The following is a 27,749-nucleotide window of genomic DNA, read 5'->3' as shown; positions in this document are numbered from 1 at the left end:
ATCTTTCATAACATCCTCCGCTCCGTCCGTCCGTCCGACCTTTCCTGCCTTTCTTTTCCTCTTCTTCACATTCTTCCACCGCCGAAGCCTCTTTAGTCGCTGGATGAAGGAGGAGGGGGGGAGGGAGAGGAGGAGGAGGAGGCAGGGGAGGGCCGGGGTGATAACTCCTCCCCCTGCCGTAGTGGCGGTGGTGGAGGGAGGGCGGCAAAAGAGACTTAAAGATTTGGAAAGGAAAAGAAAGGACAGACACACAGTTGGTCCGGGTGGCGGAGAGCAGGTTGAGGGCGTGCACGGATAGAGAGAGAGAGAGAGGGGGAGAGAGAGGGAGGGGGAGGGGCCATTAACTTACCACTCGGCGCAGGAAACAACAGAAGCGCTCCGACCGCTGTCCAGGACTGAGCTGAGTGAAAACATCTGGCCAGGCTGCCAGGGGAAGGAAGTGACTGACCGCTGCGCCTCCACCAGACAGACCACCGGCCTCCGTCCAATCAGAATGCTCCGCCGCTGAGACGCCATCCCACCCGGCCCAGCATGATCTCCCACTACCCACTGGCCACCCTGCTGCCGTGGCCCGCCGCCACCCACCAGACCTGCCCGCACCTGGACTGCAGCCTGCTGCAGGACGGCGAGGGGGGCGTGGCCCTGCAGCGGTACCAGCCTCGCTCGCCCGAGAGCAGCCGTCGCAACTGGGTGAGTGAGCGAGCCAGCGAGCGCCCGGCGCCGCCGTTATCCCCCCGCCCTCCCCTGTACTCCCCCTCTATCACCCGCTCCCCTCTCCCCTGCTCCCCTGGGAGGAACAGGTACTCCCAGTTCAGATGCTGTTTCTGGTGCGGAAGGCCCTGATAGGAGTCGGCCGTGGGAAGAGATAGTGAGAGAGAGCGAGAGAGAGAGAGAGAGAGAGAGGATTATTCTGAGGAAGCAGCTTGGTTTCTTTGTTTTTTCTCTCCTCCAAGGTCTGTTTGTTTGCAGGATGTGTCCGCAGATTGTGAGAAAGGGAGCAGAGTGTGAAAGGGGAGAGACAACATTGCTGATAACTGGTTGTTGCCTGTGTGTGTCTGTGTGTGTGTGTGTGTGTGTGTTAAAGCAGTGTTTTTCAACACTAGTGTCAGGTGTGCCATGAAAAATTACCCAATTTCACTTCATTGGTCTAACGAAATAAAGACATTTCATTGTGGAGTGACTGTGCTTTAATGGGAATGTCTATCATACTGTCAATTCCTCCCAGGACATTAGCTTTAAATTAATGAAGCGACTTTATTGTCATTTTTCAGGCTAAAAAGTGTCATTTTATAATATTTTCGGTTGGTGGTGCCGTTGGATTTTTTTCATTGTGAAAAATGTTCCGTGGCCCCATAAAGCTTGATATCACTGGGTTCAAGGTCTTCCTTGACTTGGCGGGTCACAGCAGCAGCTAACTGACAGCCAGACCCTTCGTGACCTCTCGCACGACAACTTGCTGTAAGTTCAGCGCTGTGTCCGTGACTCACTGACATGTTTTGCAACACGTGGACAGCTCACAGCAGCGGAAGATTGCACAGCGGACAGAGCGGAGGTCCGGTCGACCTCTTGTGAAAGGTGGCATGTCACTTAAATTTAAACCATAAGTTCCGTATGTGTGTGTGTGTGTGTGTGTGTGTGTGTGTGTGTGTGTGTGTGTGTGTGTGTGTGTGTGTGTCAGCAAATCCTTGATGACTGGCCAGAGTCCTGGAAGCATTATTACTCATTTCAATCTGGAGTTTGAGCATCACCGTGGCAAAAACCGTCGGTGTCAGCCGAAAAATAATGGATGCCAGTGTCAACATGATGCCTCCTCAAGTTCTACTGATCATTTAGTTCTTTATGTGTTTTATTCTTTTTGCCCGTCATGGAAATAATGACAACAGGAGAGCAATGGTTAAGCAGGAGATCATTTTATTCTTATTTTTCAGTCACGAGTTTTCGTTGTGAATTTCAGCTTTCAGATATATGATAATAATGAAGGTTGAGATTTAGTGAGTGGAGGATCTGAGGCTCAGCCAGCCAAGTGTAGTGTCCCCCAACAGCAACCAGCACTCCAAGTAAAGTGCCATCGTCATAAATTTAAAGGTGTAATTTCAGCCTCCCCCCGCTAGAATTAACGATTGATTGGACCTTCCATGTGTTTGGAAGGAGAGTTAAATCAGTGGTCAAAGACACGATGGGCACAGTAAGCACAAGCAACAGACGACCAAGGGTCCATTCCACAATGTAGCAAAAGTAGAAGTGCCCTTTGTGACATCACAGAAGGCTGATTCTGCAAGAGAGGTGGAGGGTGCATCTTTATTGCTGCTGGTGAGTTCACAAACAGGACTGAGGCCCACGATTGCTGGAGAACAATGTGAATTGAATTTTTCTGAATACACCATCAGTATGTCAATCAGTAATCGTAACTGAACACTTGTCAACTGCAAGATGTTTTCACGTGAAAAAAAGACTTGAAAGCGATCAAGACGGCTGACGATTTCTTACTTCAGCCGCACGCGTGCATGATCAAATTGTATGTGGCGGCTCCGATAATGACTAGAATAACCTCCATCAGAGACACTGAGCGTCCACCCTGCATTAATATCCCTCAGCCGACCTTCCCCCCGGCTTTTGTTTGCTTGTTTTTTTCTTTCTCGAGTGGAGTATTGCGCGAGCATCGTGTCCGGCATCCTGGCTGACGCGTTTCTAATCTCGCAGCACCATTTCCGCCAATTGTTCAAGGGGGCGGGGGGAGTAGTGCGGACGGAGGTTAGCTCGCAGACACTCGGCGCTGACAGCAGCGGCTGGCCGTCGTCCTTGCAGCTCAGCTTAAGTGCGCTGAGGCTGAATAAACAGGACTGGATGGAAAAAAAAACAAAAAAAAAAAACATGTCAAGTTACATAAGAAAAAAAAAAGTAGACATCAGCAGGGAGGAATCATGAGACCTTCTGTCTTTTTTTGCAAGCACTTGGATGAAACTGCAGTTTCTCTGAGTCAATTCCAGTCGTTAAAAGGGTGGAGAAAAAAAAAAAAGCCATGATGGTGCAACAGCTCCACATGTTGCTTTATGGGGACAAACACCTTGAGTGCACCCAAGTGTTGCACACTTCCATGTCACTTCAACTCCTACCCCCCCTCCCCCTGCTGACACCGAGTTATGAAAGCGGCCATAAAGGCGACGATTGAACCCGTTACCTCGATTTAATCACCGTCGCTGGCAGTTGTCAGGTCCATAGTTCAGTGTCGCGCATTCATGGCGGGACTCTCCTGTTGTGTGTGGGAGGGGATGAATGATAAAATCACAGCAGAAGTGTATGGATTGTAAAAAAAATAAGAAAGAAAAAAAAAAGAAAGAAAGAAATGAATAAATAATAAACATGTTGTTAGTGACCAGAATGTTGCAAGATGTGGCACAGGAGGGAGCAACAACACTCCATGAAGTTTGAACCCAGCTGTGCAGAAGTGAGAATGTTGATGAGGAGCGAACACCCACACACACATACACACACACATCAGCAGGTTACTAGAGGTGGTTTTACTGCATTGTAACAAACATTTACTCTCCTCTTGCACGTCAGTGCAACACAGTCGATGCGCATCCTGCTCAATAAAATGATGGTAAAAAAAAAAAATTCTGCACTTTACGAGGAACGCTTGTTGCTGCCTTATACAAGTTGAATCCCAACAACCAGCAGGTCAACAACCTCGCTGTCATTTGCAAGAAAATGCAGAAGTTTTTTTCCCCCCCTTTTTTTTCTTGTTCTATTGAAACATGGAAAACAGCCACAAAGGAAGAGAGGACGTGATTTTTTGATGATGCTGCGCTTTCCATTGAAAAAAAGAAGAAAGCTGAGCGAGCACTCCTCCTTCCTCTTTCTTGGCTTTTTCAACAGAGAAGTGCACGTTTTTCAGGGCCACGGCTCATTGACGTCCATTTCTGTGTTGGTGTTTTTCATTTTTTTTTTTTTTTTGTTCACCCTGTGTTTTGATGACTGCCGTGATTCATCGCCATTCCTTCGCTTTCATGTGCGGAAACAAAAAGAGAGGCCAGCGACACTTGCTGGGTGGCAGTGGCGGCGTTGCGATTGACCCAGATGGCGCTCGCAGTTGGCTACACAAGTGACAGAACATTCATCTGGTACACCGTCCTTTTGAGAAAAAAACCCACCGCTCACAGACAAGCAGAACTCGAACTGAGTTAAATACTTGTCAACAATTTCAAAACATTAACTGTGAAAATGAGTTTCAGGCAGCCCCACATGACAGCAAGAAAGCTCTCAACCATCCATCCATCTACCCACCCATCCATCCATCCATCCATCCACCCACCCATCCATCCACCCATCCATCCATCCATCCATCTAGTTGTCGCCTCAGATGGTGTTTACACACACGGCCGACCCCCCGCCGGGTCAAGTTCTCCGCAGGCCCGCAGGTTTCAGATTGTGATCTCGGCCCCCTAATTAGGTCACATAATAGAGGTGGTGTGAAAAGTCAATAGTGTGGCCATTGTCCCCTGTCGGTCCCACCGCGGCAGCAGACCCAGGAGCAGCCTGCTCAACTGGGGCAGAAGCTCATCACAGCATATGGAGACACCATTTCTTTTTGTTGTTGTCAGCTTCTGTTTTGGTAGGGCAGTGTGTGTGTGTGTGTGTGTGTGCGTGTGTGTGTGTGTGTGTGTGTGTGTGTGTGTGTGTGTGTGTGTGTGTGTGTGTCAGTAGGTGGATGGCAGGAGGCCGGAAACACAACACGTGACGTGTAATTTCTTCTTCCATTATATTTTTTTTTTGTTCTGTTTTTTTCTCATGTTTTTTTTTGGGGGGGGGGGGGGGATATTCTCGAACTCTGAACTCTTTGTTTCTTTTCCCGCTCAGGCGAGGCTCACGGTATTAGCAAGGACGCATGACTGGGATCAAGCTGACAATGTGATGTGTGAATTAGCGTGTGTGTATGTGTGTGCATGCGTGTGTGTGGCATTTTTAAGCTCGGAGCTGCTGGTACCCAGACAAAGAATGTCAGCATTTACCCACTTTGTGTCCTAGCGGGTAACTTGTGTCTTGAATTAAATATCTGTAAAAAAAAAAAACAACAACAACATACAAAATTCATTGCATGTTCTATGAAACTGCATTTTCAGTTTAAAAGAAATGGCGATTCAGGATTGGGGGATGGGGGCGCCTTTTTATTTTATTTTTTTCATATTTTTGGACAGCAGGCCTGATTCACGCTAATGTAGCTGAATAAGTGTTGACTCTTGACCAGTGTTGTGGCAACAGCCCAGCTTGTTTTGCTGGCTTTCCCTCTTTTGTAGAAGTTCTCTGTTTTTTCTTCTCGCACAGTTTCATTTCCCACAGCTGCACATGCTCTGCGCGTCACTTTTACAGTAAGAGTGCCGCGGGCCGCACGTATCTTTGGCTCTGATTCAGCCTAAGGAGGGAGGAATTAAGTAGGACGGTTACATAAAGCAATAAAAAAAAAAAGGACAAAGTGCAGCCCGGCCTGGCCTCTGACCCCCGCTGTCGCCAAGTCCGACGCGCGCGCTGCCATTTTTCCGGCCTCGGTGCTCGGTTGCCACCGGTGTGCCTCGTGTTGTTTTTGTTACGTGCGTGACAGGTTTTTTCGGGGTGGCGCGTCTCCGCTCAACAACAGATGGTCCGTCTCTCATTAGCAGGGGGTCAGACAGACAACCGAGCCAGTCCAGACCGATTCATTCAAGGCTTAGCAGAGCTTAGGCGTGGGGAGGCGGGGCTCCGCGGGTTTTTGGGGGGCCCCCATGATGAGTGTTTGTGTGTGTGTGTGTGTGTGTGCAGTGGGGATCTGATTGACCGTAACTCTTCTATACGTACAAACACCTGAAGGTAACCTTAATACCAGCTGAGTCACCGGTCGCTCCTCTGAGGATTAGCCTTGTTTTTATACCTCTGTCTGACGGAGCCCATGCGGAGGCTGCTGCCAGCAGGAAGCAAAGCTCCTTCACATCCCTGCATTAAAGAAAAATGAAATTCAGCAGATCTGGTGCAAGTACGGCATACTTTCTCAAAACTGAAATTTCACTCACCGCTGTGTCAGTTCAGGCTCTACTGATGTTTCCTAACCAGCGTGACCGTGTTGGAGCTTCACCGAGGGGGCGGTTCATGCCAACCCTGTTGTGGCTCAAGCATGTTTAAGGAAGCTTTCAAGTTTCAGGAATCACCAACGTGACGCTAGCGCTCTGTTTTTAGCCTCCGCAAACGAGCAGCTACGTCTGATCATGTGATGTGGCCAGATCTCAGTCAAACCTCCCCGGCCACAACAGGCTTCTGACTGGGCGCACTTCCCTCTCGTCTCCCTCTGCAATGCTCAAGACCAGTGATGTGGATTAGAAAAGTTTTGGGTGAACTATCCCTTTAAGAGGCTCTTGGTTTGCAGGGTCATCTGTGTTTCATGTGGAGTGTGGAGGAGGAGGAGGAGGAGAAGAGGGGGGAGTAGAGGGAGGAGGGTCTCAGCCTGCAGCTTTGGACTTTACTGGAAACTAATGATGTCACCCATCCAGAGAGGAGTGGGAGACAGACAGAGAGAGAGAGAGAGAGAGAGAGAGAGAGAGAGAGAGAGAGAGCTGGACAACAACAGCCGGGACAATGGATCAGAGGGGCGCAGAGACGTGACATAAGAGAGGAGGGAGAGAAGCAGACAGAGCTTTTAATGTGACCGCCCACAACAAAAGGCTCAGTTGACCGAAGTCGATGAAAAAAAAAAGAAGAAGAAGAAGAAGAGGGGGGGAGAAGAGAGAAAGAAAATGCAGCTGTGCGTGTTATGAAACCTGGCATGTCCTCAATTTGTTTTGCACGGCAAACCTGCTAAAAAGAAAGAGAGAGAGAGAGAAAAAAAACCTCCCAAAAGAAAAACATTCTCATGTGTTTTATGTCACTGCAGATCCTCCCGACCCTCCACCGTAACATAAACCTCGTGGGGTTTTTGCGGGTCTGGCCCGGCCCGCTGTAAAAACCTCTGCTGACTCTGAGTAAACACGACGCGTCCTGAACTCTGCCCTCTACTGGCCAGTGGCGCTTTGAAAAACAGGGATCTGTCAACCATGTCACACACACACACACACACACACACACACACACACACACACACACACACACACACACACACACATAAGCAAACAGAAGATGCGCTCCATGCGTGTTTTCCCCGTCATGTCACTAGAAGGATGTGAAGGCTCCTCGCCATGGGATCCCTCTGAAGTTTGGATCCTGTCAGAACCCCAAACTCCCTTTTTGTTGTTGCTGTTTTGGTTCGACAGCCGGGAAAGGTGGACGAGTTCCTGCTGCAGGACATGATATCACTCTTCCCTGGAAGTCATGAGCGAGATGGTCCAGTTGCGTCACGCTTGTCTCTGGGCCAGTGTGGAACCTCTCAGCCTCTAACAGCCCTGCAAACTCTCCTCTGCTCTCCTCTCCTCTCTCACACCGGGGTGATGGCCCTCTTTCAACCTTAATCTCATCGCTGTCCGATGCCTTCTTCCCTATCTTGAGTGGAAACACTGGGAACGCCGTCCCTCCCATCTCTGCCCTCCAAGTTTGTTTTGCTTGTGCGTTTCACAGCCTCTCTCCTCTCTTGTCCATCTTCTACGAACCACGCCCTGGGGCCACAGAAGAGAGGCTCCCCCGGCCGGCCAGTCAGGTATAAGGGCGGCAGGCTTGCCGGAGTCGAGAGCATGTCGGCAGGAAGTAGGAGATTTCCTGGAATGTACTTTTTTTTCCCCCTACAGTGGTGCAATAACAGTGAGAGCAGTTCCCCTCCTGTTTTTGTCCCCTCTTCTCTGCCTGTGCTACTCTGACACAGTGAACCAGGGAGAAGAACGTCGTCCTCGATAAGGAAAACAATGGCAGAGACACATCGGTCACTGTAAATCACACAACTTTGCTCTTATCAGTCAGCTGCTTGGTGGGATTGTCTCCTTAGTCTCCCAAAGGAAGTGAAAATGCTTCCAGTCACAACTTTAAAAGTTGTTTTCAAGACTACTGGGGGTTTAATCATTATATGAGAAAGTAAAATAGTTTCTCGTTGCATTTGGCACAATCACCTTCCTCCAGAACCCCCAGCGTTGTGTATCTGTGTTGAATAAATGAGTGGGAAATTCAAAAATGAAGGTCTTTGCACCAGCCACAGCGCAAATGAAAAAAAAGGAAAGATGCATGTTTTCACACTGACTCATCCTCCATCGATGACAACTTTGCCCTCATCATGCTTCCAAGATAAAGAAATCGCTCTCCAATAAAGCTGTCGACCATCGGTGAAACCAGGGGAGGACAGCATTGTTGATGTTGGTTGGACGAGACTGTGTTTGGTGTTCGGCGGATGCGTTTTTGTCAGTTTGCTGATGAAATATTTGCACTCCATATGAAAGTTCTCACGCCCAGCAAGTAGGTATAGAGCTTGGAAGGTTCTTGAATGCCTGAATAGGGCTGTGTTCCATCTCTCATAGGTATAAATCATTTGCTAGAAAGCCAGTGATATAACTGATCCCCAGAGGACTGGAGTTGACATCAGATGTACCCTTGACATTTGCTGATCTTCATTCCCACTCAGTTGTGTTCTATCATCAAATGTATGTCTACTTGTAAACAGCCTTTATTTCCCCAGGCCTTACTCCCTTATTATTTATTTATTTGTTTGTCTTACTTTGCCTCTCAAGTCATAAGGACTTATCTGCTTCATCCATCATGCGACGCTGCAGATGTCACATTGGTCACGCGTCTTGTTTGCGCTCCGATGCAACATCACTCCCCTCTGTGAGAGTGACACTCCCATCCCCTCCCCCTTGGGAGTTCTGCTGGAGGTCCTGTGGGGTCACAACCTTCCCAATGCCCCTCTGGGCTTCCCAGAGCCCCAGAGACCCAGGCGGACGTTGAGGAAAGCTCAGCCTGGGAACTGGAGCCCGGCCAGATTAGCAGGACCAATAAGCAGTCAGCAAGAAGACCCAGTGATGAAGCGTCAACACCACGCACAGAGGTTCACTGATGGGGACCTGTGTCGGGCTTTCCTGCCCTTATGGTGACGTCCAAAAGGCCTACACCAACACTGATCCACCTTCTGTGAGTGTGACAGCCAGTGACGCTGGGTTTGCCGTCAGGGTTGTGTAGCCTGGGCAGAGTGCTGCTTTGTAAAACCCTCATTGAAATTAGAGCACAGCAGGTGCAACTGCAACTAGGCCGTCTCATATCACAATGCTGCCCCCCTTGCCTCGTGCCGGGCTCACCAATTCATCTGTTTATTGTAGAGTACCAAGTAGACTTCTTTAACTGAAAATAATAAATTATGACGACCGGGGGTACCAAGACCTAGTCCAAGACCAAGTTCAGGACCAAGACACTACCAAGACTAGGGGTATTGAGACCAAGTCCAAAACCAAGAACAAGACACTACCATGACCGGAAGTATCAAGACCAAGACCAAAACAGTACCAATACCAGGGGTACTGAGACCAAGACAAGAGAAAGCTTCATGAGACTAAGACACTACCAAGAGCAGGAGGATCATAACCGAGACAAGACCAAGGCCAGGTCCAAGACAGACCGAGACAAAACTTGGATGGAATAAAATTTTAGAATCACCCGGACAATCCGGTTAATTGCATTGATTGTGGAACGAAAGCATCACATTAGGACTCAGTTGTACAGCACAAAATCAGCACAGCTATTATTGCATGATTTCAGGCACATTACACAATATTACCTGCCTTTCTTGATGTTTCAAATCACTGCATGGGTAGAATTGGGGTGAATATTTTGTGTGGAGGAAGTGAATGACGGCTATCGCTGACCTTTCAGAGGACCTCACATGCAGACTTTACAAGCATTTTGTGGCTACGTAATAATATTGATGCTGCATTAAACTGGGACGTCCGAGACCGAGACGAGACCAAGACCAAAGAGTGCCGAGGGTGAGTCAAGACTGAAACTGGCTAACGGTGGTCTTGTGACCGGCCTCGAGTACTACAACACCTCGGCCTGCATTGATATAATTTGGAAGGCCTATTCGTTGACAATAGGACATTGTACAATAAGGACGACTTTTGATTCATATCTTCCCGTTTATTCACACAAGTGGGCTGTTTGCGTACGTGTGCGGGCACCGTCACAGAGGAGCAGTGTTGGCCATTCTCACACTCGGACTATTCTCCTCCTCTATGTCATTGACAATGCACAGTACCGGTGACGCCATCCAGCGCCTTCCTTGAATTGTCCCACGCAGAGGAGGCCATGAGGCAGCTGCAGCACACACACACACACACACACACACACACACTGGGCAGCCACAATGCATCGCTTCATCCACTCTTATGAAATCTGTGTGTTGATGTTTTATTCATGCTACAGTCTGAGTGGCTTCTCATCCCTTTTGGTTTTATTAAAATGATATGTTTAGATTCCAAGGGTGGCGTTTACATTAATGTTCTGACATATCATGGAGGACTCGAGCATAAAAAAAATAAAGGCATGTTTAGAGCCGAAACATAAGAGATAGAGACAAACACGTGCTGCCATAAAACAATGCAGTAAAGCAGATTTCTTTTGGAATTAATTTCATCCTGATAAAACCAACTAACTGAAACACGTTTGTCAAACAGAGTTGCTCTTTATTCCACAGGATGTTGCAAAAACGAAGAGGCTTTTTGTAAACATCCTTACGCTTGTAGTTGGTGAAGAGAAGTCGTGCCAGGGTGAAAAAATAAATTCTGCGTTGACGTGTTTTCCAGTGAGAACTTTCTAGGTGCATGGCATGTAACAGCATGTTGTGCGATTTCTTCATCGTGAGTGTACTACATATTTGGGAAGTGCAATGTTAAATCATCATCAGATGACTCTTTGGCCAAGGAGATCTTGTTTTATCGTGACATTTACCTGCATCAACTGCATTCTAGCCAATAAAGACTGTCATTTCTGTAAAAACAAAAGAAGCAAATCGCTGAGTCTGTTGTCTCGCGGAGCAATGAAACAACTTCAAGGAAATGATAGACAACATTTTTATTATTTAAATTGTTCTACTTGTCTAAGAAAACTGTAGAAAAGAAAGTAAAAGTAAGGAAAAAGAAGATGGCAAAAGCCTTCGAGCGCTCTTCATACAAACAGAAAAAGGGGAATATGTTGTATAACTGCGTGGTGTTTCATGCGAAGGAAGACCGGTTTTCCTGGGCACATTAATGTCATTGCGCAAAAAGACTTCGCGCGGGCATCGTGCGTATTGGTCGTCACACTGACGAAAGTCGGGCACGCACAGAGCGGAGCGGAGCGGGGGGAGGGGGTGGTGGGGGGGTGAGGGCTCCGGTGGGCGGAGTCAGGCCATTCACTAGAAGAAGGGGGAGCCTTTTGACAGACAGACAGACAGGCAGGCAGGCGAGGAGGACTCGGAGAGTTTGGGCTGAAGCGACCGACAGTGTGTTTTGGGAGGCGGAGGGGAATTCGCAGCGGCGATCGGGGACTTTTTTTTTGCGGTCCGCTTGCTTTTAGCGCTTTTTACCCCACATCAGGAACTAATCGCGGCTCTCTCACTCCTTCGTCTAAACGGATTAATGACCGGCTCTGATGTTTCCCCCGGACCATGAGAGAAACGCTCACCATGAAATTCGCATGGAAAACTAAAATGGTAAATTAAATGCTTTTCCATCCTGCTGCTGTAGGTTTTTCTTTTTTTTTCTTCTTCTTCTTTTTTTTTGGGGGGGGGGGCGGGGGGGTATGGGGCGGAGGGAGGAAGGAACTGGGTGAGGAGGGGGAAGGCTGTTTGTATGCTTGGGAAAGTATCGGATGAAGGGATGGGGTGGATGGGTGGGTTTAGGGGGGCAGCGGGTGGCCACTGGAACATGGAGTTTTAATTGTTTTCACTACCCCGCCCCCCCTAAAATCCAGTCCAAACCACATTGTTCGCTATGTTTTTTGTTTGTTTTGTTTTTTTAAGGCGTCGCGCAAAGTTTCTTTAGAAACGTGCGTAGCGGAGCGGAAGGACACAAATTCCTCCGCCAGAATATGACCGCGATCCGTTAGCTTCCCCCTCTGGCCGTGGATGGTGCTGTGCGCTGCACGGGCGAACTTTTTGTTTAGTTGGTGCGGGCGGTGCTGGTGGGGGAGAAAGGCTGAAGGCTGAGGGGAACAATTGGCGAGGCCTCGGCCTCCTCCACGGCTCCCAGCTGCGTCCAGGCCCACACAGAGGAACACAAAAGCCCACAAATCAGCGGCCAAACAGTCGCCGCAACTTTTGTTGTTGTTGTTGATGTTGATGTAATCACGGGAGTTGCATTTCACGTCCAGCTGATGGCCAGATAGGCTCTATTTGCGCAGGGATGATGCTTTATTTACCTCTCACGGCTCTCCTCTCCGTGTGTGTGTGTGTGTGTGTGTGTGTGTGTGTGTGTGTGTGTGTGTGTGTGTGTGTGTGTGTGTGTGTGTGTGTGTTGTTTTAACGCGCCTCTCCTGTGGAGTGCTCCACAAGTGGTGCAGAGTAAACAACTTCTCTCCAGCTTGTGCTGACGTTTCCATTGGGCTTTCACTTTAAAGGACCCCGGGCATTGAATGATGGAATTTCATTGCTTGAATAGAGGGAAGAAAAATGCATACATGTGCATGCTCTAATATACAAGTGGCTGAATTATTTTTTTATTCATTAATAATAATAAGTGCATATCCAATAGAAGAGTAGAGGCGGTCCACTTGTAAGGAGGCGGCCATGTTGCCCACAGTGTGAGTCTGACATGTGACACGAAGCGGGTACGTCAGAAAACAGGGATCCACGTTAGCAGCGTTAGGAGTTTGCCTTCCTCCCCCTGAGATGCTGCTGAACCTCGCACACTTGGCCTCTAACTCGCACCTATCTCATCTAATGCCCAACGTGGGCAACACCCTCTTTTATTCCTCCTCCAGTGCAAGCCGGCGCAACTTTTCCATCCCTCGGCGAGCCTTCAACATGCTGCACAAAAAGCCAGTTGGAATTTTTTCTCTTTCTCTCTTTCTTTCTCTCTGCACGGCTCTGAAAAACATCCCCGATTCTTTTAGTGGACAAAAAAAAGCAAGCTGTGTGTGTGCAGACTGTGAACTCAGCAGCCCCGGACAGGCGGCGCACGGACCTCCCGCTATTGTTTTGGGAGTGTGTGGACTGCATGACTCATGCACTGATGTATTTATCTGTCTCCGCGCCAGCCGGTTAGCCAGCCAGCCAGCCAGCCAGCCAGCCAGGCTCCTGCAGGTGGCTGAAGTGGACGGGCAGCGAGACGTGCACTCGGTGGCAAAGCGAGGTCCGGAGGGGGTTCTTCGCAGCCTGCAGACGCTCCTGCAGGACGTCCCTCCTCTCTCTGCTCCTCTTTGTGGTCTTTCTTTTCTCCCCTCTTTCTCTTTTCATCTCAGCGTCACATGTCTCTGTTCAAACCAAAACACGGGCCCCGCCATGGACGAGTGCCATGCCCCCGCCCCAGCCCCGCTAGCGCCGTCCGTCCATTGAGCCTGTTAACGTGAACCGTGCCCTTTGACCTTTCATCTGGCAAAGTTCTCCAGTGTGGCGAGTCGACTTTGCCGTTGAGCTGCGCAATTGAAAGTGGGGACGGGGGAGAGTGATGTTGGCCGCCGCCACCTTTTGTGTGTGTGTGTGTGTGTGTGTGCGTGTGTGTGCGTGTGTGTGTGGACTTGGCCGTAATACTGCATGCGTGGTGTTTATATTTGGCCGCACCTCCTCCTCCTCTTCCTCCGCTGTCTCTGCTTCTGTTTTTGTCTCGCTCTCTGCGTGTTGATGTCTCAGCACATCTCAGCCTCTTTTTTTCCCTTCTTTTTTTCCCTCTTTCCTTTCCCACACCCGATCCAAGCGAGGGTTTCTGGATTTTCATTTTTCGCTCCTGCTATCTCTCGCCCCTCCCTCCCTGTGTTGTGTGTGCGCTCCGGTGATTTAGTGCCGGCAGCCAGAACTGAGGGTCGCGACGAGCTCACGTCCATTTAGTCTCCGTCTGCTGCTTCCGAGTGCATTTTTGCTCTGCAGGCACAGGTTTTTTTTGTAATGTGCGTCTCGGGAAGGCGGGCCAGACTGCTGGAAATCATGTCAGCTCGGGGCTGAAGAGACGCAAACGTCTTGTCTTCTTATGGGGCTGAGAACAAAAACAAACTGTCAGGTTTATCAGGAGATATTTGAGCGTCAGGACAGACAGGCAGACAGCGGTCGGGGCTGCAGAGGGCCGGCCAGGGGACGCGCTGGAGGAGATGGATGGGGAATCAAGCGGGGAGTGAAGACAAGGCCGGCCAGCCAGGCTGCAGCGGTGGGGGTTGGGGAGTCGGCTCCTGATGTTTTACTGCACTTTCTGTCCCTCCTTTGCTAGTTTGTCTCAACGCTGCAGCCGCCTTCCCCTTTTATCTCCACCGGTCTCTAGTCGCGGCTTCCAAGAAAACACCAATTCTCCTGTTAAACCCCACGCTCGCCCAAAGAAAGAACTCTGACTGGAAACTGTTTGATCTTTTTTCTTTTTTTTCCCCTTAAATCTCGTTAGAAGCTCTTCTCCCGTCCGGAGCCTCCTAAACAATCTGCCTCTTTTCTTCCAGAGCTCAGTGCAAGACTGGGGGGAGGAAGTCGAGGAAGGCGCCATCTACAATGTGACACTGAAGAGGGTTCAGATTCAGCAGGCAGCCAATAAGGGAGCACGATGGCTCGGGGTGAGTTGGCATTTGGAATTTCTGCACAAAATCCCAAAAAAGTGGAATGTCCTCTTCAGTCGACTGGGTTTACTTGGTGTATAAATGTCGCTTTAAAGGCCCAGTGTGCATGAAAGCATGTTGAAAAAAACAAAACAATATTCATGTTAATGTTTGTTGTCTTTCTTCCGCCACCAAACACTAAGCAGATCTACACTCTGGGCTATTGTAGATATGTCACGGCACAATATGGCCACCTTCATGTCAATAAAAATGATTGCCTTTCGGAGACTGTTTAACTTAATGCACACCCTTTAGATCCCTTCAAATGCAACACGTCGGCACTTTAACCGGTCCAGATTCAATCAGAAACTCCTCTGTGTTGTGTAAAACAGATACCGCAGGGCCTCGGTCGGCACGGTGCTCCCACAATCGAAAAAGAAAAAAAGAATCAACAGTTTGAGCGGACCTGGACTGTTTAGCTAAAGCATGTGATTTCCTGGCTTTCCTGCTGCTCCCTCCCCTGTGCTGCCCAGTTTTTTTGTTTTTTTTTAAACGCTGGTATGACAAAAAAAAAAAGAAAAAAAGAGAGAGGAGACCGAGGGGGGGGGGGTGTTATTAAAAGCTTATACTTCAGTTGTGCGTTTCTGCTGCACATATGCAGCCGCCGCGCCGTTTATACCCGCGTAATAAGACGGTATACGGCGCATTATTACAGAGTGCAGAAGGGGCCAATTAGGAGCGTTGGCCCTTTGTTTTTCCCGCCTCCCGTCTGGAGGAATGCGCGATGGCGGCGCAACAAGTTGCAGTTTCTTTTGTCTCGGCGGTGGAGGATAATCCCGCGCGGTTGGCCTGGTTGATTGTTTGCCTTTATGGCTCGTCGTTTCTTTATGGGGGGGCGTTGGGGGAAGTGGAGAGAGGGATTTTGACCCAGCCAAAAAAAAAAAAAAAAAAAAATAGATAACAGCTCTAAGGGCTATAAACCCATATTGATGTATTGACCTCTTTGTGAGTTGCCAGCTGTATTCTGGCTAATTAAAACATCACAGGAGGCTTTTTTTTTTAACAGTGTGCAGTGATCTCTGCTGAGCCGAACAGAGCCGGGGGTGGTGTGTGTGTGTGTGTGTGTGTGTGTGTGTGTGTGTGTGTGTGTGTGTGTGTGTGATGCGGGGGGGAGCACATCGCTTTCCAAGCATCAGTGTGTTTACTGTGAAACGCTCGATTGTGAGCGAGCGGCGTTTACTACTGCGAAGATTGTGTTTTGCGTGCCGCCGACTCATCGTGGGTGTGAAATCAGAGTGCGCGTGCGTGCGTGTGTGTGTCGGAGGGTTGGGGGGCAGTTTTAGAGTGATAATGAGCCGTTTCTCGGTGAGCTCCGCTCTGGGGAGGGGAAGAGGTGGCGAGAAGTGCGGCTGTCCTTCCTCCCCTCGCTGACTCCCTGTCTGGAGGGACTGTGGAGGAGGGGCCTCCCCTCGCTGATTAGAAGCAGATTGGAGCGTTTCCTGTTGTAACGAGCCAACTACACCCAAGGTCTCTGCTGCCCCCTCCTCCGCCTCCGCCTCCTCCGCGTCTCACTCCACGTCGTCGGTGCCACATCTCCTGCTCGTTTCCCCGGTCTGTTTTTAACCTCCCGCTTTGTTTCCCCGAAGACACAATGGGCAGACACGTCAGGAGAAACTCTTAAATATAGGTCACCGAGGCTGCTTCCTGTTTTTGTTGGCAAATTCCATCATCTGAAGTTCCAGAGTCGCGCCGGCTGACTTGATCTTCGCATGAAAATGACTTTGTGCTTGGTCACTTAATTATTTTGTTCTAGTTTTCAACTCAGAGACGAAACAAAATCAACGTATAACAGTCAGACAACGATGAAAGGCAACATTAACAGGCCTCTTATGGGACAGTGGAGCAGCCTGGCACATTCTTTAAAAAAAACAAACTTAGATCTCCAGAAAACAGCATATTTAGCCCTTTGTTTACAGCCTCCTGCTAAAAGCGCTCCTGTTAAAACTTCCTGTTGGAGCCGATACTTTGTTAGACATCTTTAGAATAGGGACAAAAACAAAGTGATCAGAGAGGTCGAGACCCAGCAGAGGAAGCGGTGGCATAGATTTCCCTTTGTGACAACACAGAGGGCACTTGGGTTGTTGAAGGGCACGATGTGTTAGTATGTTTGAAAGTGGAGCAGGAAAGAAGAAAATAAGAGGTTGAGCGGTTCTCTTGTCTATTTTTGGAAGTTCTTTTGCTTTGCAGCTCAAAGATACATGTTACATGTGCGAAAGTGAATTTGAACAACATGGAATATTAATGAGAAAATGTTCTCCTCTAATAAAATGGAAGCAATAATCAGCATGTTGTGTGTGTGTGTTCAGGCCGAGGGCGACCGGCTGCCTCCCGGCCACACGGTCAGCCAGCTGGAGACGTGCAAAATCCGCAGCATCCGCGCCGGAACGCTGGAGCGCCTGGTGGAGACGCTGCTGACGGCGTTCGGGGACAACGACCTCACCTACACCTCCATCTTCCTGTCCACGTACAGAGCCTTCGCCAGCACGCAGACCGTGCTGCAGCTGCTGCTGGACAGGTGAGCGGGCAGGCGACGGAAAACGCAGGGTTTTTTGTGTTTCCCTTTTCCACGGTGCTAAACGGAACTTCTGCTTTCCTCCTTCAGATACGGAAGCTTGGAAGAAAATAACCAGGACTCGAGCAGGAGTCAGAGCTCGGAGACCAAAGGAGCCATCAGGAAGTGAGGAACACGTCACACCTGCAGCTGTCGCCCTTCCATACTGATGACTTTTTTTTTTTTTTTTTAACAAGTGGCGTCTATCTCCTGTGTCTGCAGCGTGTTGGCCTCCATCCTGCGTGCCTGGCTGGACCAGTGTCCGGAAGACTTCCAGGAGCCTCCTGACTACCTGTGTCTCCACAGGCTGCTGGACTACCTGGGCAAAGCGCTGCCAGGCTCGGAGACCCTGCGCCGGGCCGAGGGCCTCCTGGAGCAGCTGCAGGCTCAGGCCGGCACGGATGAAACTGAAGGTAACTCAGCTCAGCTTCAAAGGTCAACTCTGCACTGTACAATTCACGTATTTGTTTTTACAAAAAATGAGGTCGGTCTATTTTTAAATCTCCTGTTTACCTGCTTTCAGGTGCCTTCACCGGCAACAGCTCTTTCTGCCTGGCGGAGGAAGAGGAAGTGGTGATGGAGGTCCAGGAGGACTTCCTGTCGTTCGACGCCGACCTGGTGGCCGAGCAGCTGACCTACATGGACGCGGTAAGTCGGAGGACAAACGGGGGCGGAAAAGCGCGGGCGGTGGGGCCGAGCAGGACGTTAAAAGGTCACCGGTGTCATCCATCAAGCTAACATCAGCTTGTTTTTTGTTTGTTTTTTCTTCTCTCTTCCGCTGCAGCTGCTGTTCAAGAAGGTGGTGCCGCACCACTGCCTGGGCTCCATCTGGTCCCAGAGGGACAAGAAGCACAACAAGCACAGCGCCCCCACCATCCGCGCCACCATCACGCAGTTCAACGCCGTGGCGGCCTGCGTGGTCGGCACCGTGCTGAAGCACCGGCAGCTCCGGCCGCACGTGCGGGCGCGAATCATCCAGCGCTGGATCGACATCGCTCAGGTTGGCGGGCGAAGACGAAAAGAGAAAATAAATTGCCGAGCTGGTGACGTGGGGCGAAGAAATTCCAACAATTTTTTCTGTCTCAACAGGAGTGTCGGATTCGCAAGAACTTCTCGTCCCTGCGAGCCATCGTGTCAGCCCTGCAGTCCAACCCCATCTACCGGCTGAAGAGGGCCTGGGCCAGCGTGCACAAGTAAGCAACAAGTCCTCCTCCTCCTCCTCTTCCTCCCCCTCCACCTCCTCCTGCCAGATACTCTGCATCCTAACTGCTGATTTTTAAAAAGAAATATATTTTTCTTTGCTGACATCACTCTGTACCCGCCGCAGGGACAGCATGCAGACCTTCGAGGAGCTGTCGGACATCTTCTCCGACCACAACAACTACCTGACCAGCCGGGAGCTCCTGATGAGGGTGGGTGTGGCCTCCTCCACCCGTACACATACTCTTTAAATCAACGACACCAACGCAGCACGTTAGCGCACGCGAAACCACCACCAATCCCCCCTTATGTGTTTCTTTACACTGTAACGTACATCCCACGTTTACTTCTGTCTTCTGCTAGCGTTACGCCGCCACCTAGAGCTCTGGCATATACACTGCAGCATTTACAGCCTAGTCTTTTTTGTGATAAGACATTTCTTGTTACGATGCCGTTTATGGAAAACTTTTAAAAGCAGTTTGACCTTTTCGTCTCTGTGTGAACGAGGCCTTAGCAGTGTCGCCAGCTAATGCCTTAATTATCACCTGTAAAAATCCCACTTTAAGACACATGGAAATCCCCCTCTAATCATTTAGTCCAAGACTGCAAACTTGGATTGGAGGATTTTCTTTTCATTTTTTTTTTCATTTTGCAATCCAGGAAGGCACTTCAAAGTTTGCCAGTTTGGAGAGCTGCGCCAAGGAGCACCAGAAACGAACACACAAGAGGCTGCAGCTGCAGAAGGAGATGGTGAGACGGAGGAGTGTGGTGTCAGACAAATGCAGCGCTGGAACACCGGCTCAGAAGAAAAAAAAAATCTATATATGTGTTGTTCTTTTGCACTGACTTGTGTGATTTCTCCTCAGGGAGCGATGCAGGGAACGATACCATACCTGGGGACCTTCCTCACCGACCTGACCATGCTGGATACGGCTCTGCCCGATTTAGTGGAGGTGAGAAGGAATCCTTGACACCTGCTATACATGTGTGTGTGTGTGTGTGTGTGTGTGTGTGTGTGTGTGTGTGCCCGTTACCACTGGAAAGCATGTGTCCGCGACTTTAAACCCCCCGGCAGATCTGACAGTCTTGCCTGTGTAGCTGCCGCCCCGAGCCGGAGCGTAAGTTTCCATAACTGCATGTGGAATTTTTGCCGGCGTGTTTTCCAAGCGCTCCGCTCTATTGCTGTTTGTCTAAGCGGCTGCTGGTATGTGATGCCCGGCCCCTGACTTGGCTGCCGTCTCTTTGTCTCCCTCTGCAGGGTGGTCTCATCAACTTTGAGAAGAGACGCAGGGTGAGTGGCCTCCTCTGACTCGCCGTCAACTGCCAAACTGTCGCGGCTTTCGCTGTGAGCGTCGTTGACCTCCTTCCTCCTTCTTCTCCTTCCGCAGGAGTTTGAGGTGATCGCCCAGATCAAGCTGCTCCAGTCGGCCTGCAACAGCTACTGCCTGACACCCGAGCGGCTCTTCCTGCGCTGGTTCAAGAACCAGTCCCCGCTCAGCGAGGAGGAAAGGTGCTAAAGCTTTTGGACTTGCATCGCTACACACGAGACATCAACCACGTTAGCGCGTGAGCTCACGGTCTGCCGGGCCCATTGTCAGAGACACAACGCACGACAATAGCAGCTCTTCTTCTGGCCATCCTCTCCCAGCTCCTCTGTCGTACCTTCCCTGCCAACTGATCTGTTGTGAAATGGGATTTTCCCCCCGAACAGACTCACTAAAACACCACTTTTTTTTCTCAAAAGCTATTACGTTTCCTGTGATATTGAAGAATTCTTTCCTATTTTTGCAGCTACGCATTGTCCTGTGAGATCGAAGGTCTGGGAGACAGCAGTCCAACCTCACCGAAGCCTAGGAAAAGCATGGTGAAGAGACTGAGCCTGTGAGTGCATCCGGGGGCCAAAAGTTTTACAGGCAGAGAGTCTAGTTTCTGATCAAATGACTCTCAGTGTCGCTGAAGCAGACCAGATCGCTGCAGACTGTTTATTTCATTAGGCAAGCGCCAGGCAAGGCAGCTTTATTTAAAAAAGAACACAGTCTTCAAAGACAAAAGACAGCTTCAAATGCATAAATGGAGCAGTAATAAAGAATAGAAATAAAAAGATGATAGTAAAATATAATAAAATCACTCAATGCTAAGCATAAGAGAAAAGAAAAGTCTTAAACTTGGATTTAAAAACATTCACACTTGGGACTGACTTCACTTCTCTTGCCAGCTTGTTTAGTGTGAACTCTGGGCTCCACTATCTGACCTGTGTCTGCAGATCTCAGAGTTCTACAGCAATCCTCTTTTCTTTGCTGCTGAAAACAATTACCTCAGTTTTGTTTTGTTTTAAATGAAGAAAATGTTGGTTCATCCAGTTATTTATTAGTTCTAGACAGTGACACAGCACACCTATTGAACTGTAGTCATCAGGGGAAACTGCGTAACTATAATAGTCAACTTTTAATTTCTGCATAATTTGACCCAAATACATAAGCTGAACAAAAGGAGTCCATTAACTGACCCTTGAGGAACCCCGTGCGTCATGGCCAGTCAATCTGATTCAAAACTTCCAAAGGACACAAAAAAAAAAACTCCTTTCCTCCAAGTAGGACCTGAACCATTCTAGGACTAGGATCTGTTCAACAGTATACTATGATCTACAGCAGGCATGGGCAAACTACTGCCCGGGGGGCCATAAGCGGCCCGCCGAACTTGAAGAAATTACATTAATAGTAAGGCATAAAATAGCTGTATTTCTACCTTTTCTTTTTCAGTCATTTCAATAGAGTTAAATACCGTAGGGCTTCAAAGACACTGATTTTGTTGAAACGCTTTTGTTCATTTTCAATAGACATTAAATCACGTTTTCTACATATCCTATCATATATATTTTTTTCTCCTATGGCAGCTCACCAAAACACTCCATCCATCTGCTTCTGTTCCAGCACCTCTGTCAAATGTTAGAACACTGATCCGCTGATCTGCAGTATCAAACGCGGCACTGAAATCCAATAAGACAAGAACTGACACTCCCCCCACCCCCCCAGTCATTATCTAATTGCCGACTTCCCTTTTCTCCCAAGGCTGTTTCTCGGAATGGACAGCAGCAGCACAGTGCAGAGTTCCCCTGTCAGGGAGCTGCCTCGCTCGCCCCCTACTGGCAGCTCGGGAGAAAGCATGGACTCAGTCAGCGTGTCCTCCAGTGACTCCAGCAGCCCGTCAGACAGCGAGGGCCTCGCCGCCGCTCACGCCTCTGACTCCCAGCAGAACAAGGTGCGTGATCACGCCACCACCGATGTGTTGCTTCGTGTTGATTTCCACTTAGAGGTGACAGAGTAAAAAATAAATAAATAAATAAATGAATAAATAAATAAATTGCTGCGACAGTTTATTCCCAGATCTTTTCTAGGTGTAACCAGAGGTGGCAAAAGTATTTACAGTCTTTACTTAAGTAAAAATATATTTTGGTGAAAGTACTGATTCAACGTTCAATGTTTCATCAAGTAAAAGTAATAAAATACAGGTTCTGAAATGTACTTAAGTAAAAAAAAAAAAAAGAGAGAAGAAGATATATTTAATGAAACAATACATTTGTTGATAATTTAGCTAAATTGAAAAAGTTGTGACAGAAAAATCTGGACTGAACCGACCAAACCCAATGTTAACGTACTGAACAGTGGCACCAAAGCAGAGATACTCCAAACTAATCTCCCTCTAAAATATAATCCAGTTTTATATTTAATCACACAACAGCGTAGTTCAGATAGCTCCACTTCAAGCAATAATGCCTAAAGTAAATAATAAGTGAAGAACTTTGAACAGAATTTGTTTCTTTTAAACACAAAAGTAACAAGCATGTTTTTCACATATGAGGAGTAAAAATTACAGATATTTGTGTGTAAATTTAGGATGAAAAATAATAGTAATAATTCCTCAGAAAAATAAATGCACAGCTACTGTATCTGAAGTATTTGTTCTTCGTGTGTAACTGTGTGTAACCGCTCTTTTCACGCTCGTTGCAGCTCTCGGAATCGTCGTCCTGCACGTCGCTCCACTCCATGGACACCAGCTCGTCCACCGCCAGCGTATCCATGACTCCCGTGTCCCCGCCCCTCCCCGGCCCCTCCTTCGCCATACACAGACGCTCCATATCCCTCACGCCCCTGAGCCCCAGCTCGCCGTGTCACACCCTGACTCACAACACTCAGGCACAGGACGCCTGCATCATACGAGTCAGTCTGGAGAACGGCAACGGGAACCTCTACAAGAGTATACTGGTAAGCAAAAAAATAAAATATTAATTATAATATATATTCTATTTTTGATGTGACCAGTGGCTGAAGTTACCTGTGTTCTGTGTTCTCTCCAACAAACAGTTGACCAACCAAGACAAAACGCCGACTGTAGTTTCAAGAGCGATGGCAAAGCACAACCTTGAGACGGAACCAGAGGAGGGATACGAGCTGGTACAAGTCATCTCAGAAGAAAGAGGTAAAAACAACAAGCAGAACGTGGCCCTGCCCTCTGCTGGTGTCTTCTTGAATCTTCTGCACAACAAAACAGAGAAAAAATAAATGAATGAATCTACCTCTTGTTGTCTTCCTTCCAGAACTGGTGATCCCAGACAACGCCAACGTCTTCTACGCCATGAACACCTCGGCCAACTTCGACTTCCTGCTGCGGGCCCGAGGCTCGGCCAGCCGGCCGGTGCAGCTGCGGAGCCGCTACAGCACCACGCTGCCTCGAGCTCAGCACCGGACCAGCCTCTCCCTGAGACTCAGCAAGGTCACGCTTTGAGCTCTGCGCCGCGGGGAGCCCGGCTGTTGTACCGTCAAGCCGGGACAAGACCAGACTTTGCGTGAGGTGATGGGTTTCGGCTGAAGAGGCTGGATCAGAGGAGCCGAGGGATACAAACCTCCTCCTCCTCCAAGCAGAGACTCGTCCTGGTGTCCATCCTCTTCAGCCCCGTCGCCCACAGCCTTAAAACTGAACGTTAACGAGTTGCCAGTGAAACAAGACTGTTGACCCAGCGCAGCCCTCTGACAGAGTGAAACAGCGACCCCAAGCGGCCTTTCCTCTGTACTACAGCTGGGTTTTGTTGATTTAATTGTCTTTTCTTATTTTTGCACATGTTGTAGGGAGAAGCAAAACTTCTGACCTCCAGCAGTATTAAATAAAAAAAAAACTTCTTTTCATTTGATTGTGATGTACGTGTAGATGAATATTCACTTTTCTGCTCCAAGAATTGTGGTGGGTGCAGAAAGAGAAGATTTCACCGGTGAAACGGAAGGACGGAGCGGACGGAGTGTCCGGTCGGGTTGCCTTGATCGACGTCTGCGGACCTGTGGCAGTATTCTGAATGATATTAATGATTTGATTGACAGGAGCTGCGGTCAATGCGCTTCTTTCGCCGAGTTCATCCGCCGCCTCCCCCGTGAGCTGCGTGACGAATGCAAGCGCCGCATTCCGATTGGTTCTATCACTTTGGTTTTTTAACAAGTTCTCGGCAGAAACGTCGGAAACGCCCCGAGCCGCCTCCATCGGACGGATGCGGAAACGACGACATCTGCACCTTCATCTTGCTGTTCCCCCATGTTGTTTGTTTGAAAATGATGCAGGAGTATGAAAGGAGGGAAGGGGAACTCTCTTCCTGGAGTGGGAATCATGGAAAGTGTTAAAGACTTGGACCTCTTTGCTCTTCACGATATGAACTGAGAAAAAAAAAATAGTTGCACTTTGTTATTTGGTCGATGCCAATGGGATGTGAATACCAGAGAGAGCCACCCGCTGGTCGCCTCTCTCTTCAGCCAAATGGATCATTTTTTTTTTGTTTTTGTTTTGTCATTGTGGATTTTTTTTTTATACATGTTTTTGTACCAAGTTCAGGCCAGAGGTGTTGGAGAGAGAGACGGAGGATGTTTCAAAGAAAATCTTGATTGTCGTATTAAAAAAAACAAACAAACAAAAAAAAAAACATGCAAGTGCTAGAAACATTACTGTGACACATTTTAATGTTTTTATTATTTTTATTTTGTTTAAATGCCGAGGGACCTTTCACTTCATCACTCAAACTAAAGCTTACCACATTGTCACTGTGCAAACAGCCGTCTGTTTGCCTCATGGGCACGCTCCTCGTTTTTCAGCACACTCGGTTTCACAGCAGCGTCTGCGACACTTATCACCTGTCTGTCACTCGACAGCCCACGCACGCAGTGAATCGTTTTGTGTGCGTGTACGTGTACGTGTGATGGGACTCGGTCGGCTCCCTCAGAGCTGACAGCCGTTTGCATGTTTGTGCCATAATTTATGTGTTTTCTGGGTGTTTCTTGCCACGACCAGGTCCTCTGTCCCCCATGATGCACTTCATTGTACTGATGTTGTGACTGTGCCGCTCCCACCCTCAGTCTCAGTCTGTGTTCTTTACTGCCAAAGACTCTTTCTCTACCTGAATCAATAAATTATTATCATTATTATTATGGCTGTTCTGTGTCTTCATTAAATCTAGCGGACAAATAACAACAACATAGACTAGAGAGACAGATAGTGATCTCATGTTCTGGAGGAATTGCAGGTTGGTGGTTCTGTTCATTGCACACACCACAGGTGCACCTCTCACTGGTTTCACTACCAACCAAGGTGGTTTACATATGACTCACTGTCTGAAAAGCCATGGAAACAGGATGTGGTTGTTTCTCAGGCAGCCATAGCCACTTTTTGAAACTTCACATACCAAGGGTGAAAACATGAAAACATGTATAATAACTGCAGACCTTGCCTAAATTTTCTAATTGCCTAAATCACATGCTGAGTTCAGCCATGGCCGCATGGCAGCAGTTCAACTCATTTAGGCATGTAGGCTCAGATGAGGACAGCCTGCTAAAATATTCAAACAGTGGACCCAAGTGTGTGTGTGTGTGTGTGTGTGTGTGTGTGTGTGTGTGTGTGTGTGTGTGTGTGTGTGGATCACTGTTTGGCTTGAGGTTCTTTCAGTTATTTTTTTGTTGTTGTTGTGTGCCCAAGTAGTTACACATTGTTTTGTTCAGATTTACTGTTCCTTCCTAATTTCTTTTGTTTGTGTTGACCACGGCTTTAGTATTTCAGTTATCGTTGATTTGTTAATAACTTTATTATTTGTTTTGTTTCCTTGATTGATTGTCTGAGTATTGCGATTTCATTATAAATTTGTTTATTGGTTATGTTTGCGTTAACAATTTCATTATTTCAGTTATGTTGCCTAATTTTATTTAGTTGGGTTTAAGTTTCTTCCTTTAATCGATTAAGAGATTTCATTAATACTAGTTTGTTCAGTTCATTATTACTTTGTGAATTTATTTCAAAATTATGGTTATTTTGTATTTGACAATATACTTTTGAGTTATCATTGCTTAGTTAGCGTGTTAATGATTTTTTTTTCTTTTTTTGCTTTGTCTCAGCAGCTGATGGCCGAAGGTGTTGGAAATGGGGACGTCGGTGGTGGGGAACCTCTGCCTGTGTGCTGTGCCGTTCACCCTACAAGTTTTTTTTTGTGTTTTTTTTTGTAGTGTGTGTGTATGTGTGTGTGTGTGTGTGTGGTGACTCTTCCCTCTTTGGGCTTCTGACTGCCCTCACGGCCAATTCCCCACAGCTTCTGCTGTGAGACGGTCCGTTAATTTTTTTTCCTTATGCCTCTGCTTGTTTTTATTTTTTTTAATTAAAATTTTAACTGTCTTAATACTAATCGTGTTCAATAAAAAATATTTTTATTTTTATTTTTTAATTCTTTGTACCTGGAACACTGACTTGTGCTTGAAGGTTAACAAACCTGAGTGCCTTTGAATCCGTACCACCGTTGGTAAAATTCCTAGGGTGGCGTTGTCTGGTTGACTTCTTAGTAGTACCGCTCGCCACATGTTCAGCTTCCAAAAATCTCTGCCTCACCCACCAACATAACATAATGAATACAAGTCAATGCTTTGATGTTGAAAAACCACATTTATTTGCCAGCGATTATTTGGTTTTCACAAAACAATGGAATGAAACATGCTTTTTATGACAAGTGACAAAACAAGAAAAAAAATTAAAAGAAGCCAGTTTCATGTTACAGTAACACCCATCTGATGTTTGTTTGAAAGAGGAGCGTGGAGCAACATCTTTGCACAACCTCATATTTTTGAGCATCTGTTTGGGGATTAGCATGGCATAGCAAGGGGGTTTTGATCACAGCCCCCCAAAAAACAGACACCTTTACTGCTGTTTTTACATCCTCACCACTTGAAGATAAATGACAATAGGTAGCAGGATGATTCCACACACCAGCGCGGCGATGTTGAGGTTCTTGGCTTGCCTTGAATGCAGCCATGGCTGTAGTCGCATCTCCAGCTTTGTTTGCGCTATCTACCTTTATGAAGCAAAGTTTCAAAATTAGTTTTATTCCAGCTCGTAAGTCCAAAACGCAGCACTGTCAAGAGGTGCTGTCACATTAAAAAAAAGGACAAGGAGAGAAAGTTACCTTGCAGGAGGAGACCAAAGCGAAGATTCCAAGAGGCAAACAGCAGCACAGAAGATTGAAGATGGACCATGCCATGTAAGTTGGAGCCTCAGCATCTCTGTGGACTCTTTCCATCGCTCTTGTCACAAGTGAAGTGGATCGGGATAGACGTCCTCTGGCAAATGTCTAGACTGAGGATGCAATGCATCGTGCTTTATACCTCGTGGTCTGAGGTTTTTGCAAAAGGCAGGTAGGTGGTTGTGCAAGGAAGATAAGATGTTGGGTGGCTATGGTGTGGTGTGGCTGTCCTATTTACACTTGGGTAGGTCAGAAAAACAAATTATAGAAGTACATTTTAATCTGCAATCTGGTAACCGAAACCTTTGTAGTTTTATTTAAGCTTGATGTGATTTTTTTTTTATAAATAGTTTTGCCTAAATTTTCACCGTTTTTTTTTATTTTTTTTTAAATCAGAATGAAATGCTGCAGAGTTCTGATCAAAGGAGTCTGTAATGTGCCATTCACCCAAACACAGGAAATTGCTTTAGTTTCAGTGTGATGAGTGATCTTGTGCACTCGCTGAACACTTTATCTGGTACACCTGTCTGATTACGTAAACAGAGCACCTGAAGGAGAAGAAGTTGAGGTGGGAAGAGAAATGTGATTGTGGCATGTTTGTTGTTGCCAGACGCGCTGAAACTGAGGATCTACTGGGATTTGCACACACAGTCATCTCTATCTAAAGTTGGAAGAGAAAGATCAGAAAAAAGAGAAAATATTCACTGAGTCTGTAGGTGAGCATGCTCTCTACTGCGGCGTGGTAGAAGTTTACCATGAGTCCCTGTGGAAGTT

At 47.8% G+C, this 27,749-nt stretch overlaps 1 protein-coding gene and 1 long non-coding RNA gene across 3 annotated transcripts; one reads left to right on the top strand and one right to left on the bottom strand.

Annotated features, from left to right (window-relative positions):
- The first annotated feature begins 274 nt into the window (after window positions 1-274).
- rgl1 (ral guanine nucleotide dissociation stimulator-like 1) lies at window positions 275-24,903 on the top strand. Of its 2 annotated transcripts, none has more exons than XM_076039138.1 (18): window positions 275-690; window positions 14,542-14,652; window positions 17,001-17,209; window positions 17,297-17,371; window positions 17,468-17,658; window positions 17,769-17,893; window positions 18,030-18,245; window positions 18,335-18,438; window positions 18,573-18,657; window positions 19,106-19,195; window positions 19,312-19,398; window positions 19,704-19,736; window positions 19,834-19,955; window positions 20,237-20,326; window positions 21,514-21,703; window positions 22,453-22,707; window positions 22,807-22,921; window positions 23,040-24,903. In XM_076039138.1, exons 1-18 carry the CDS (start codon window positions 532-534, stop codon window positions 23,225-23,227), a joined length of 2,445 nt encoding a protein of 814 aa, XP_075895253.1. In that variant the 5' UTR covers window positions 275-531; the 3' UTR covers window positions 23,228-24,903. The 2 variants fall into 2 exon arrangements, with proteins under 2 accessions (XP_075895253.1, XP_075895254.1); XM_076039139.1 differs by lacking the exon at window positions 275-690 and adding an exon at window positions 11,346-11,617.
- A 1,478-nt stretch (window positions 24,904-26,381) lies between these two features.
- Window positions 26,382-27,506, bottom strand: LOC142897176 (uncharacterized). Its single transcript, XR_012928428.1, has 2 exons — window positions 26,919-27,506; window positions 26,382-26,807 (listed from the first exon to the last, which is right to left on the bottom strand). It is a non-coding gene; the product is annotated as an uncharacterized LOC142897176 (long non-coding RNA).
- Between the last annotated feature and the right edge of the window lie 243 nt (window positions 27,507-27,749).

Source organism: Nelusetta ayraudi, unplaced genomic scaffold, assembly GCF_046127955.1.
Source record: "Nelusetta ayraudi isolate G7.1 ecotype Tasmania unplaced genomic scaffold, CSIRO-AGI_Nayr_v1 ptg000059l, whole genome shotgun sequence".
NCBI classification, from domain to species: domain Eukaryota; kingdom Metazoa; phylum Chordata; class Actinopteri; order Tetraodontiformes; family Monacanthidae; genus Nelusetta; species Nelusetta ayraudi.
Note: the sequence above shows the minus strand (reverse complement) of the source record. Positions and strands in the feature narration are given on the sequence as shown.